Source organism: Dendrobates tinctorius, unplaced genomic scaffold, assembly GCF_039654945.1.
Source record: "Dendrobates tinctorius isolate UK_male_01 unplaced genomic scaffold, ASM3965494v1 ptg000003l, whole genome shotgun sequence".
NCBI lineage: Eukaryota > Metazoa > Chordata > Amphibia > Anura > Dendrobatidae > Dendrobates > Dendrobates tinctorius.
The window spans coordinates 63,072,620-63,086,982 of record NW_027361671.1 but is presented as its reverse complement, the minus strand read 5'-3'; the positions used below and the strand labels follow the sequence as shown (position 1 = coordinate 63,086,982).

The 14,363-nt window shown below is 44.5% G+C and overlaps 1 protein-coding gene across 1 annotated transcript in view; it reads right to left on the bottom strand.

The window, feature by feature from the left end:
• DMXL1 (Dmx like 1) overlaps nucleotides 1-14,363 on the bottom strand; it is a 288,913-nt gene that overhangs the window by 110,334 nt on the left and 164,216 nt on the right. The window contains exons 6-7 of the mRNA XM_073554312.1: nucleotides 13,278-13,344; nucleotides 9,497-9,675 (exon numbers count right to left, since the gene is read on the bottom strand). Coding sequence (XP_073410413.1) covers nucleotides 9,497-9,675; nucleotides 13,278-13,344 — 246 coding nt within the window. The remainder of the gene's footprint in view (nucleotides 1-9,496; nucleotides 9,676-13,277; nucleotides 13,345-14,363) is intronic.

The following is a 14,363-nucleotide window of genomic DNA, read 5'->3' as shown; positions in this document are numbered from 1 at the left end:
TGTCATCCTGCGGTTGCTGAGTAACATTCGAATAAGATGACGGTCATCCTGGTCAGTGGAGAGTCGTTTTCAACCTCTGCCGGTCTGTAGCTTTGATGTCCCCAATGTCTGCTGCTTGACCTTGTTGTAATGGACTGCCATCTTAGAAATTTTAAGGATGGAGGCAACATGATGCTCACTGTATCCCTTTGCTAGTAAAGCCAGAAATTAGCCCTTCTTTCCTCATTCAAGACTTTTCTTTTCAACTCTTTTTAACTGCAGTCGCCTGTCTGGATCATCCTCCAATAAACCATGAATTAGACATGGACGATATGCTTTCCACCCAATAGATTTCAGGATTCGCATGATGGAAACTTGTGATATTCCCAATTCTAAAGAGACTCTTCTGGTGGACTTTTTTGAACTCTGAACAAATGTTTCAGCAACAAGTTGTTTATTATTTTCTATACAGGCTGTTTTGAGTCGACCAGTTTTTGGAGCATTAAGGATTGAGCCAGTGGCATCGACTGTGTCATGAATGCGGTAAATGGTTTGTTTCTTTGGGGCTTAAGTACCATATGTTTCAAACCAATTTGCTCTAACTGTTTCAGCATTTTGAGATTTCCAATACTCTTTTAAAATCAATTTTCTTTGATCTGTATTTAAATTATTTGTCATTATGGGTTATCTGAATTACCTGAAAAGAAAACAGATTTGGGGGAGATTATGGCTGTGTGCACACGCTGCGGATTAGGTGCGGATTCATCCGCGCGGATTTTGTAAAATCCGCAGGTCAAAATACCTGCGGTTTTACCTGCGGATTGCTCTGCGGTTTGTCATCTCCTCAATGGAGGAGATGGCAAACCGCAGCAGAATCCGCAGAAAGAATTGACATGTCAATTCTTTCTGCGGGTTGAAAACCGCAGATAATCCGCGCGGAAAATTCCGCACCGTCTGCATTGCGGTTTTTGATTCCCATAGGGAATCATGGTACTGTACACCGCAGCAAAAACTGCTGCGGGTCCGCAGCGGCCAAATCCGCTGCGGAACCGCAGCAAAATCCGCAGCGTGTGCACACACCATTATCTGTGAAAACTGGATCTGTGAAACTGACTCAATTGCCCTTAGCAACCAATCAGCTTCCACCTTACATTTTCCAAAGAGTCTGTGAAGAATGAAAAGTGGAATCTGATTGGTTGCTAAGGGCAACTGAGTCAGTTTCACTTTACACCATGTTTGATAAACCTCCCCCTTCATAACCCTATTACACATACTGTCCACCTACTTTCGGACCACTAGCTGAAGAGCCCGGCGTTGCCTGGGCATAGTAACCAACTGTGGTTAGTTATAACAAATTATAATGATTATATTGCACATAAAAAACATTTCACATCATATATTCAATACTACAGATTTGCAACACAAATTAACTAAACGATTACCCAAGTATTGATAGTATTTTATTTTCAACTCAAACAAGAGCCTTTTGAAAAACATGTGTATCTGTGTATCTAACCCTATCCTGTGTGATAATGTCTGCTGAGCTGTGTACCTAATCCTCTCCTGTGTGATACTTTCTGCTGAGTTGTGTATCTAATCCTATCTTGTGTTTTACTGACTGCTCAGCTGTCTATCTAATCCTATCCTGTGTGATACTACCTGCTGAGCCGTGCATCTAATCCTATCCTGTGTGATACTGTGTGCTGACCTGTGTATCTAATCCTATCCTGTGTGATACTGACTGCTGAGCTGTGTATCTAATCCTATCCTGTGTCATACTGACTGCTGAGCTGTGTATCTAATCCTATCCTGTGTGATACTGACTGCTAAGCCATGTGTCCAATCCTCTCCTGTGTGATACTGACTGCTGAGCGGTGTATCTAATCCTATCCTGTGTGATACTGACTGCTGAGCCATGTATCTAATCCTATCCTGTGTGATACAGGGCTCCCCCTGCAGTCTGTGTCAGAGGGTGGTCTGTGTTGGCACGGTAATAAATTGTGTTATTTCCAGCTTTACAGAAGGACGATAACACCATAGAAATAATAAGAATAATAGGCCAAATTGTTTAGTGAATTGGAACGCGCGGGGTTAAAATTTCACCTCACAACATAGCCTATGACGCTCTCGGGGTCCAGACGTGTGACTGTGCAAAATTTTGTGGCTGTAGCTGCGACGGTGCAGATGCCAATCCCGGACACAAACACATACATACACACACATTCAGCTTTATATATTAAAATACATATTACACACACATACATACACACACACACACACACACACACACACACACACACACATACATACATACATAAACACAGTGGGTACAGAAAGTGTTCAGACCCCTTTACATTTTTCACTCTGTTTCATTGCAGCCATTAATTCAAAAAAGTTCAAATTTTTTTTCTTATTAAAGGGAATCTGTCACCGGAAGCTGGCGGCCTATGTAAATGGCCTGTGCCCGGTCCAATGGGCAGTGTTTATTCTTCTTCTTTCTCAACCCCATCCGTGGCCCCCATCCGCGATCTTTGCCGGTATTAGAGAAGTTCAACTCCATAGTTCATGAGTGCGCAAAGCAATCATGCTTCGCGCACAAGCAGTATGCTTTGCCCAACTGCGGGCAATGCCGAAAATCAATACTGCGCATGCGCTGGTACACTATATCCCATAAGTATTTTGCTGTGTTCCAGGACATAGTATGCCGGCGCATGCGCAGTAATTATTTTCGGCTTTGCCCACAGTCGGGCAAAGCATATTGCGCGTGCGCAAAGCAAAATTGCTTTGTACACGAGCGAACTGTGGAGTTGAACTTCTCTAATACCGGCAAAGATCGCAGACGGGGACCACGGATGAGGTGGAGAAAGAAGAATAAACACCGCCCATGAGACCGGACACAGGCCATTTACATAGGCCGCCAGCTTCCGGTGACAGATTCCCTTTAATGTACACTGCACCTCATTTTGACTGAAAAAAAAAAAAAAAAACTGAAATGTAGAAATGTATGCAAATTTATTAAATAAAAGAAAAGCTGAAATATCTCATGGTCATAAGTATTCAAACCCTTTGCTCAGTTATTGAGTAAAAACACCCTTTTGAGCTAGTACAGCCATGAGTCTTCTTTGGAATGATGCAACAAGTTTTTCACACCTGGATTTGGGGATCTTCTGCCATTCTTCCTTGCATATCCTCTCCAGTTCTGTCAGGTTGGATGGTGAACAGCCATTTTCTGGTCTCTCTACAGATGCTCAATTGGGTTTAGGTCAGGGCCAGTCAAGAACGGTCACAGATTTGTACCAAAGCCACTCCTTTGTTATTTTAACTGTGTGCTTAGGGTCTTTGTCTTGTTGGAAGGTGAACCTTCGGCCAAGTCTGAGGTCCAGAGCACTCTGGAAGAGGTTTTCATCCAGGTTATCTCTGCACTTGGCTGCTTTCAGGTTTCCTTCAATGGCAACCAGTCGTCCTATCCCTGCAGCTGAAAAACACCCCCATAGCATGATGCCGCCACCACTTTTCACTGATGGGATTGTATTGGGCAAGTGATGAGCAGTGCCTGGTTTTCTCCACACATACTGCTTAGAATTATCACTAAAAAGGTCTATCTTCGTCTCATCAGACCAGAGAATCTTATTTCTCATAGTCTGGGAGTCTTTCATGTGTTTTTTAGCAAACTCTATACAAGCTTTCATATGTCTTGCACTGAGGAGAGGCTTCCGTCGGGCCACTCTGCCATAAAATGCCCGACTGGTGGATGGCTGCAGTGATAGTTGACTTTGTGGAAGTTTCTCCCATCTCCCTACTGCATCTGTGGTGCTCAGCCACAGTGATCTTGGGGTTCTTCTATAGCTCTCTCTCCAAGGCTCTTCTCCCACGTTTGCTCAGTTTGGCTGGACGGCCAGGTCTAGGAAGACTTCTGGCGGGCCCAAACTTCTTCCATTTAAGGATTACGGAGGACACTTTTCTCTTAGGAACCTTGAGTACTGCAGAAATTTTTTTGTAACCTTGGCCAGATCTGTGCCTTGCCAAAATTCTGTTTCTGAGCTCCTTGGCCAGTTCCTTTGACCTCATGATTCTCATCTGGTCTGACATGCACTGTTAACTGTGAGGTCTTATATAGACGGTTTGTGCCTTTACAAATCAAGTCATATCAGTTTAATAAAACACAGCTGGACTCCAATGAAGGAGTAGAACTGTAAGGATCTTAACTGTGCACCTGTTTTGCCTGATCTTGCCCTTATCCAAGATGGAGTTAGTGGCTTCACGGGGGCCATCTTGTTTCCTGTCTGACATTCCTTGTTTCCTGTCTGCTGCATATATGAAGGGACTCTGCACACTATACCTTGCTTGTGTCTCTCATACTTCATTTGCTGCCAAGCTAGAAGGACTTGCACCTCACCTGTCTCTTCTGTTCATCGGGTTACCCCATTTGTTACCGGTCTGCCTTCCACCTGAAAGACTCTGCTTTCCTGGATCTGCTCTGCACCCACCTCCGCTGCGGCCTGCTCTCCGCTAAGAGCCCAGTCCACTTTCCGGACCTCGGGATCCTGCATTTCCGGGCTTGAACTTTCATCATCGGTCTGTACTGACAACACCTTGATTTTTACTGAGCCTACATTATTTGCTGCTTGATTCTTTGAGCCTCTCTTTACGTTTTACCTGTTAACTGAAGCCTGTCTGCCTACAATATCTATCTTTCTATCTATCTAGAGATATATATATATATATATATATATATATACACACACACACACACACAACACACATATACACACACACTGTAATTGCCTTAAACTGTCCGTCATCCACTTCCGTCTGGATGTCCCCGAATCCCACAATGCGCGGCATCGGAAGTACGCTGACCGCCATTTTGGAACACCCAAGTGATGCCGCTCGTATCCAAGTGATGCCTCCGTGCAGTCACAGCCGGCAGGAAAGACCACGGCTTGAGGCCTGTGCTGGAGACTGGGTGCGGCCACCCTCTGGTTGCACCACACACCCTCTCCAGCACAGGCCGCAAAACACAGTCTTTCCTGACGGCTGTGAGAGGGATGTAACGAGAGGGTGTAATGGGGGGGTAATGAGAGGGATGCCGCCACCGGACCCCCGCCAGGACCCACCTCCTGACTACACGCGCAGGATCCCTCCGCTGCCTGCTCAACCACCTCCGTGCAGTCACAGCCGGCAGGAAAGACAGCGGCTTGAGGCCTGTGTTGGAGATTGGGTGCAGCCACCCTCTGGTGGCGCCACATACTATTGCCAGCACAGGCCGCAAAACACAGTCTTTCCTGCCGGTTGCGACTGCACGGAAGAGGGTGGGCCGCCACCCCCAGCGCCACAAAGCTGCCCCCATCGTGATGTTACTGCTCTCCTGATGTGATATTTCAGTTTATCTTTTTTAATAAATTTGTAAAACTTTCTACATTTCTGTTTTTTCAGTCAAGATGGGGTGCAGAATGTACATTAATGAGAAAAAAAAAATGAACTTTTTTGATTTTATCAAATGGCACTGTCATGCTCGCGCCTTGGCTGATTGGCGCGAGCCGGGGGGTTGTGGCTCCACTGAGCCACAAACAAGACTATCCTGGAAGGGGCGTGACTACGACAGCTACCTCGGTCTTCACTGGAGCCTCTGATGGTGAGACCAGGCTTGTGCGGCAGATAGCTGTCGGGTGCCACTCCAGGGTGGTGTCTGGCTGTGGCTGCTGATCCCACTCGGGGACAAGTCACTTGGATAGAAGCTACAGACAGGCAGGCAGACATGACAGGCACGGCTGAGACACTGGGCAAGCAGGAGTGGCTTGGAGACACAGGACAGGCGGGCACGGCTCGAGACACAGGACAGGCGGGCACGGCTCGAGACACAGGACAGGCGGGCACGGCTCGAGACACAGGACAGGCGGGCACGGCTCGAGACACAGGACAGGCGGGCACGGCTCGAGACACAGGACAGGCGGGCACGGCTCGAGACACAGGACAGGCGGGCACGGCTCGAGACACCGGACAGGCAGTCACGGCTCGAGACACAGGACAGGCAGTCACGGCTTGAGACACAAGACACGCTGGCGTGGTATGAGAAGGAACAGGTAGGGGCCTGTTCACACAGCAGGTGCAGATATTGTTGTAAGCAGGAAGGAGTGGAGTATGTTGGAACAGGTTAGGAACTGTTCACACAGGAGGTGCAGGTAAGCATACAGGCAGGAGTGCGGAGTAGGCGGAGCCGCAGGAGTGTGGAGTAGGCGGAGCTTGCAAGAGTGCAAGGTAGGCGGAGCTTGCAAGAGTGCAAGGTAGGCGGAGCTTGCAAGAGTGCAAGGTACAGACAGAGAGGAGACAGGGAAAGACACAGCAGGGAAAGGAACCACAGACAAGGAGACTGACAGACAGAGGGAAGACGGAGTTCAGACAGAAACACAGTACAAGACAAGGTACAGGGACCGAAGGATACAGGGGACCAGGATATTCTGCCTCCTGGAGGGCGAGCAGAGAAGTACCAGGCAAGTACTCAGACAAGGCTAGGACAAGACAGGAACCAGGATATAAGCCTCCCGGTGGGCACCCAGAGAGTACAAGACAAAGCTTGGAGTAAGCCTCTCAGAGAAGGCAAGACATAGGACAGGGCCTGGCTTCCTCAGCAGCAAGGCGCTAACTGAGTTTGAGACATTGCACAGGCAAGGGTTAGTGGGTGTGGTGGAACTAAATAGTCAAGGGCTCAAGGTGATTGGTCAGGGACAGATTACACAGGTGCACCTTGACTGCATAAGAACCAGAGAGTTCTGGCGCCGCCCCCTATACACGCATAGCTTGGAAGCATACAGGAGAGGAGAGACACAGAGCACGGAGCACAGGGCTGGCAACAGACAGAATTCACAGCATGGCTTGAAACAATAAGTAAGTTGGTGTGTGGGGGAGGCCATGCAGTGATGCCAGCAGGGTTGTTACAGGCTGCAATGAAACAAAGAATGAAAAATTTAAAGGGGTCTGAATACTTTCCGTACCCACTGTATATACAGATGCAAATACATATATATGTTCTCCAGGAGAACTGGAGAAGATGTGGAAGATGAAGGCAACAGTGGTTCACATAGCGTTATGGCAGTCCGTTTAATGTATTGCGTTACAAAGCGGCATTAACGAGATGTAACGCATCCGTTAACGCTGCCATAGACTACTATAATGTAGCGCATCGCTAACACATGTCATAATTGGCATGCGTTAGTGATGTGCTGTCATGCTGTGACGGCCCCTCGGACGCGGTCTGCAGCGTTCGAGGGTCCATCACTGCTAGCGCAGATGGAGCATCTGCGCTAGGGCGATCGCATAATGCGATCAAAATAAGGAGTAGCGTTAGTGCAGTCTGTTTAACGTATGCATTGAACGGACTGTTCAACGCTATGTGAACCTAGCCTAAGTTGGGAAAATGAAAATGACTACAACAGATCCCAGGAGCAACATCTGAACTCTCTCCAGAAAAGCACAATACTGGGAACAAGTAAGATACTGCGCAGAACCCTCAAACTCCCAGGCCTCTGGTAGAGGAAATGAAAATGAAAAAGGACAGAAAAATATACATACACGTATACACATATATACATATACATACACACGAACTAATCAATGATGCGAGGTGATCAGATGAGCCGTGGAGGAGGTCGGCCACATAGTACAGAGAATTGCTGGAGAGGGCTGCAGAAACCACTGTGGGGGATGGGGACACAGAGGATTGATACCAGCTCCCTGCTGCCATCCTCTGTAGTGAGCTCTCCTCCCCAACCTCTTCTCTGTAGGTATTTGGTCAGTATTTTACATCACTATTTGTAAACTGAAATCAGGAGTGGAACAGTCAAAGGAAAAGTAAAATATTAACAAGTGCACCACTTCTGCATTTTTCACCCACTCCTGGTTTCCGCTTACACAAATACTGATCAAATATTGAATGTGTGCATGTGGCCTTAGCCAGGCTCTTCCTCCACCATTGTGCCCAGCAGGCTTTATGGCTCAGGCCTCCCGACTACAGGTGAACACTCACCATTGGGATGTGCCATGCATGAGTACAGAGATGGGAGCCAGTGAGCGCTCTTCACCAGTCTGGTGGGGAGGAAAGCGCTCATTGGCCAGAGCCTTTCTTCCTGCATGACACGCCCTCTTCTTCAATTACTGCACTCTGTGCACCGCTTGCTCCCTGGCTCAGGCTATCCACATTTTTATGAGCGGGAGTGAGAGGGGCCCGGTGTCAAGCAGCATCAGGCCCCTCTCCCTTCCGCCCATAATCTTGACCAATAGCGTCTGAATGATCCAATGCTACGGGCAGTATGCCCTGCCTGCAAGGGCTCCTCTGCACCTCCATGCCCTGGTGCAGTTGCTCCAGCAACAGCAGTATGTCTGCCCCTGCTTATGATAATCCATTTGTGGTAATAAGAATCACACCTATTCCGATTACAAGGATAGTGCTAAAGTGAAGAAATTTAAACTTAATTACCTGTTCCCACTAGGCATCTGTATTTTAAGGTGTTAAGGTGGCTTTACACATAGCGATATCGCTAGCAATATCGCTAAAGCGTCAACGATTTTGTGACGCAGCAGCGATATTGCTAGCGATATCGCTATGTGTGATACTTACCTCCGACCGGCTCCCCCGCTGTCTGTCGCTGATCGCGCAACTCCATTTCTCATCGTGCGCCTCCTGCTGGCGCCGACGAGCGACACGTGGACGCGGACGGGAGGATGTCAGGATCGCCGCATCTGAAAGGTAAGTAACGACCGCTGTATCGCTGCTGCATCGCTGTGAGATCTGCCTGTGTGACCGGGTCGTATCGTGGTCGGGATCGCTGGTGCATCGCTGAATGTAAAGGGGCCTTTATGCTATGTTCACACTAACGTATTAACGAGATGGTAACACCTTTCAAAATGTGGCACCTGGTGAAAACAACTATTTTTTTTCACCATGAAGTTGTGGTCCACAAGACACTTTTTTACTGCAGTGAAAATCTAACATTACATTGCAACCACTCAGAGGACTAGATAGAGACCAATCCCTTAGAAGGCGTTTTCCAAGAAAAACAATGGTTTATCCCAAAAACTTCAACTGCTACCAAACAGTTATCAAAATACCAGAGAGATTTACTTACTTACCTTCCTCTACTAAAGTGACAGCTCTCCATCGCTTACTCAGACTGCTGCGATGTCACGAGTGCAGCCAATCACCATGCTCAGCATTGATACCAATGTAGTTGGTACAAAATCCCCTGAGCAAATTATCGGCTGCATTGGTCCCATGAGCTGTAATTGCGATGTCTTTGCTGCAGTCCATCAAAAAAGACCACGGAACTAAAAGAGTGCAGGCACTGTAGCAAGGGGGGTGAGTAAAAGTTAGGTATTTGTGTAATAGATTGCTAACAGGTGAAGTTCCAAAATGTAATTTTCTGAAAACCCTTTTAATAAAAGTGTGATATTGCTTATTATTAACATTGCCTTTCCTGTGTAACTGACAGTCATTGATGCATGACCTATAACGTGCACTGACCGTGGCATGAATTTACTTGTCTTTCTCCAGGAAAACCCAGTTACTGCTCGAGGATGAGCAAGGTAGATAAATGAGAATTCCACGTCTCCTTCACCTTCCTTTTCTGGACTGGTAACTGGAGATGAAACAGCTGAGTGCCAGCTTACAGTATTGTACCAGACCTTTACAAGGCAGTCATCCTGTGAAAACAGGCAGATAAATAACATTCAGGTGAAGCATGAAAATAAAGCCCGACGACAACTGAACGATATCCGGAAAACCGTACAACTTGTAGGCCTTGAGCTTCCTATTGTCCCCAAGCCTTCAGAGAAAAAGCACAGTGAAGCTGGTACCTTCTAATGATATGATCCTCTGATACTTGGACATCCTAAAATGTAAAATCAATTTCCAAGAATATGAGAGCAAAGGTGGCAACTTTTCCTGCTGGCTTCATAGCTAATGAAGCATACAGCAATACATCCTGGAAGCAAAATCAATGCTCAACACCACAATGTGACCTCTGAAGAACACGGCTCTGTGGGGACTTAAGTTATCATCAAAAAACTACCCAAGTTCATGTAAAAATTTGGTTTTAATTACATTTTTTTTTCTCATCTTCCATGTCGCTAGCTTTCAATTTTTACTCTGGCCACTAAAGCTGATACCTACTATTCTGTAGAGATTACTTCAGCAATCACCTCATCATTACAGGCAAGACAAGTTCACCTCACAGAAATACCGAAATAATAACGTTCTAAATTTATCTGTTTTTGACTGTGTCTTTCTATTTTCTCTTTAAAAGTTATAACTTGAGAAAAATATTAAAAAGATTAGAAAGGAGAGAAGGAGTTTAGACATTAGTAGAGGTTTTTAGTATTTGACGGCGTAGGACGGTCCCGATCAGGGTCACCTTGTCGACGGTGGGACGGCTTTTATGCTGTTTTTGATCAAAAACAGTATTACTAAGAACCCTGTGTTATTTAAATGCACTTTTGCTTTTTACTTTTTTAGTCACAGCAGGGTTTACGTTTACTTTGATCCTTGTACCTTTTTCATTAGTAGAGGAAAGTAATGAGCAGAAAGCAAAAGTTCATGTGACACAGTTAAAAATGGTGACAATTTTATAAGATTTTGTTTCAAATACAAAATATACATTTAAATTTGATATTCTTTTAACCTTGCAATTGCTTTTAAGAGATCTTGTGTAAATAGATTCTGGTGTATCTAGTGAATGATGCAGCCTATACAGGTCAAGATTAGAAGTCAGCAATATTTATCCGACATTTCTATCTCCATTGCCCGCAGCATATCTACATTTTTTTGGGACTTCTTACAGGGTCATTGAGGCCACATTTCGCCTTTAAAAGTTCAAAACCACTGATTGGCTATGTGGTCAGGTGAATGACAGAGAGGACATCATCCCATTAATCAAAGGACTCAGCGCCAATCGTTGGAAAAGGCATGACCACATCCAGGTCCAGCACAGAGCACCAGAGCAGTGGTGCTGGAGCGGTAAATAACACTTATATGTTTTATAATAGTCAAGCCCTACAAAAAAAAAGGAATAGAATGCCCATTTATTCTTTCCCTATTAATTGATCTTACATAAATTGTATTTTGTTGCGTAGCTATATTTTACCTTCTTTTAATAATCATGGATTTCATCATCAATTAATACTTTACAATTGGTTTCTTTTGTATATCTATGTAAAGCATGTGTGGTCTTTTGCAGGCGATGATGCACCCTGTATTTCTGATTAATTAGATGAAATAAAGCCTACATTTCTTCTGGTTACTGGTCCTCAGGCGGGATCACACACAACTGAAGAAGCAGGAAGGTGAGCTGATGGTGTACTTATTCAAGCCAAAATTAAAATCCCCTTTCATGCAACGTAAATTGATAAAGTATACCTGTGGACAGGGCATGTTATTTAACCAATGAATCATCATTTTATGATTTTACAAACTAAAAGATGAAACCATGTGAATATGGTGGTAAAGGTGCCAATATACATTAAACTATACTTGTTGGAAATGGACAATTTTATCAAGACTTTGACGGGAACATTTTAACAATGGACAATTGTATTTGCCGATTCGCAAAGAAAGTTCCCAGAAAGATTCTCCTTCACCCGCTGCCATTAAACACATTTGGCAGGAAACAATGGGTGCAGACTGGTCCGAGATACGTTAACAAATAATCAATGCCTTCTTACTTTAGAGGACATGGTTTTCAAATACCCAATCCTTACAGAAGACAATTTTACTATCTCTGAAATTAGACATTACGTAAGCTCAATATTGTAGACATACCGGATGATGCTAGAACACACCCTCTAAATTTAATATCCATTAAAGCCCAAATGGGAACTTATTCTATGAGTCTTATATATAAATCATTAAAGCCTTCTATACATTGGTCAGACTCTTCGCCAAGCCCAGGAAAATGGGTTGCTCAATTAACGAACTGTCGAGTAAATGACTTTTTGGAAGCCACTCTGCGTATTAACTCTGTATTACCATATGACAGTTACATAACCATGTCTCTTATGATATTTCATAGAGCATACATCTCCTCGGAGGTCAAGTCTAAAATGTCCCCCTCAGGGGACTATGTCTGCCCTAAATGCTTACACTCTCCAGCTGATATTTTCCATTGCCTTTGGGACTGCCCAAAAATAAGGGAGGTGTGGGATACACTTCTGCAACATCTCATCAACACTTTTGGCATATCTATCTCTCTCTCCCCGGAGTGGGCCATATTTAATATTCTCGCACAGGACCAGTTGGTGAGGCTTTCTGTCCAGCAGCGCCGCATCTTGTTCATATGGGCGGCAGTCACACATAAAAGTATTCTCCATTTGTGGGCACAAGATGTAACACCTTCTTTGAGCCTAATTACTACAAAAGTAACATATCTCTTTAAAATGGATTGGATAGAGGCTTTACTTAATAAAGAAAAAAAAGACACAAACGTTTTTTTTTCATATGGTCCTCTTTTATCAATACTCAGACATCTTCCACACGCCAGGCGATACATAATTGTTTCCAGCTCACCAATTGGTATATGAGAGAGCAGCTTGCCGGTAATATCCCTGTTAGACTAGATTGAAATTGTGTTACGAAGTTATGGAGTCTGCCCGGGGGAGTGGGGGGAGGAGGGGTAGGGTTATAGTTGAAAAAATGCCGTCTAATGTTAATAATATTGCATAGATGTTCTTCTGTTTTGTTATTGGACATTATATGTATACTTTGCATTACACTCAATAAAGACTGTTAAAAAAAAATAAACAAACACATTTGGCAAAAATAGTCAAGTCTGAACTGAAGCAAATGCTGGAAGGCAGGCATTCATTCATTGTTTATTCACCCAACATCACACAGGGAGACTGGCTGAACGTGACTGACACTGCACCCAAAGTGGCTAATGACTACTTTCCAATTTATGTGAACTTTGGCCATCATTGGATGGTGGAGTTTTGGGCGTGTGTGGTCAGCTTTCCTGTTTGGTTTTTAAGTCACTGAGGCATCATAATTCACCCACCACTATTAGGAGGATTTGTTAATAAACTTCAACTTTACATTTTGCGTGTGTGCCTTTTCAGCTGTAAAAAAAAAAAAAAAAAAAAAAAAAAACAGGACTAGTTCCTAAAGACACTTTTTTGATAAAATTTGGATCTCACTACACCTTTGAAAAACCCCACCCTCAAACATGTGCAAAAACTTCACGGTGAACAGTACATTATACTTCCAACTTGTCTTAATACTCTCTTACGAAGATACAAGATAACGAAACACTCACCTTTCCAGCTGTAGCAAAAAATTCTCCATCTGGTGAAAACTTCATAAGATGGACTGAAAAAGCGGTTCTGTAATAAAAAACAAACATTTTTTTTATGAGTAGTAGATAAAGATTACCTCCAAAGCAAGCAAATACATTAGTGAAGACCCAGATTCACATACCCAATACCAAAAGAGAGCAGAAGTTTCATCTCTTGGAGAGTCCCTTACCATATCATTTCCTAGTTTATAGTCATTGAGACAGCTGATTTCTCGCCTTCTCTTACATCAAACACCTTTGAGGTTATCCTGGTGTAAGAGCGGTCACCTTTGTATTAAGGATGCACAGAGCATTGGCACAAGGTGCAGGACATCTTCCATTCTGGAGTGTTTTTTTCACTCGCTAAACTTGGGTGCATTTCATATGTACAGATGTAATCATCATTAAAGGGAATGAGTCACCAGCTAATTGCTATGTAATCTGATCACAGCATAATGTAGAAACAGAGAGCACAATTACAGCGATTTGTCACTTACCAGGCTTTGTTTTGCTGAATCAGTAGTTTGTCAGCAGGGACAACTTGTCCAATTCCACCCCAGCACTGATTAGCAGCTCTCTGTCACTATACAATGCACACAGAAAGGTGTGGTGTGGGTTATAGCCACCTCAGCTCTGCTAGATCTGCAGTAGAGAAACCTCCTACTATCATAATTGCTGCACCCCGTAAACTAAGTGATACATCACATGAATCAGTGTCTCTATCTCTACCTCACAATGCTGTAAAGATTACATGCTCACAGATCCCTTAACCCCTTCCTGACCCATGACGCCTACGAAGGAGTCATGAAAAGCTGTGCCAATACGACCCATGATGCCTACGTAGGCGTCATGATATAAGTCACCCTCCTGTGGGTCGGGTGACTGAGGTTACTTAAAGGTCACCCGACCTTTAAGTAACACACACAGGAGGCTTTGTGCTTCTACACGGGGGGGGTTGGCTTAGCCCCAACGTGGCTACAATTGCTCTGATTAGCTGTTAAAAGTGAAACAACCAATCAGAGCGATAGTATTATTTCATCAGTGAAATTTGATGAAATATTACAATCC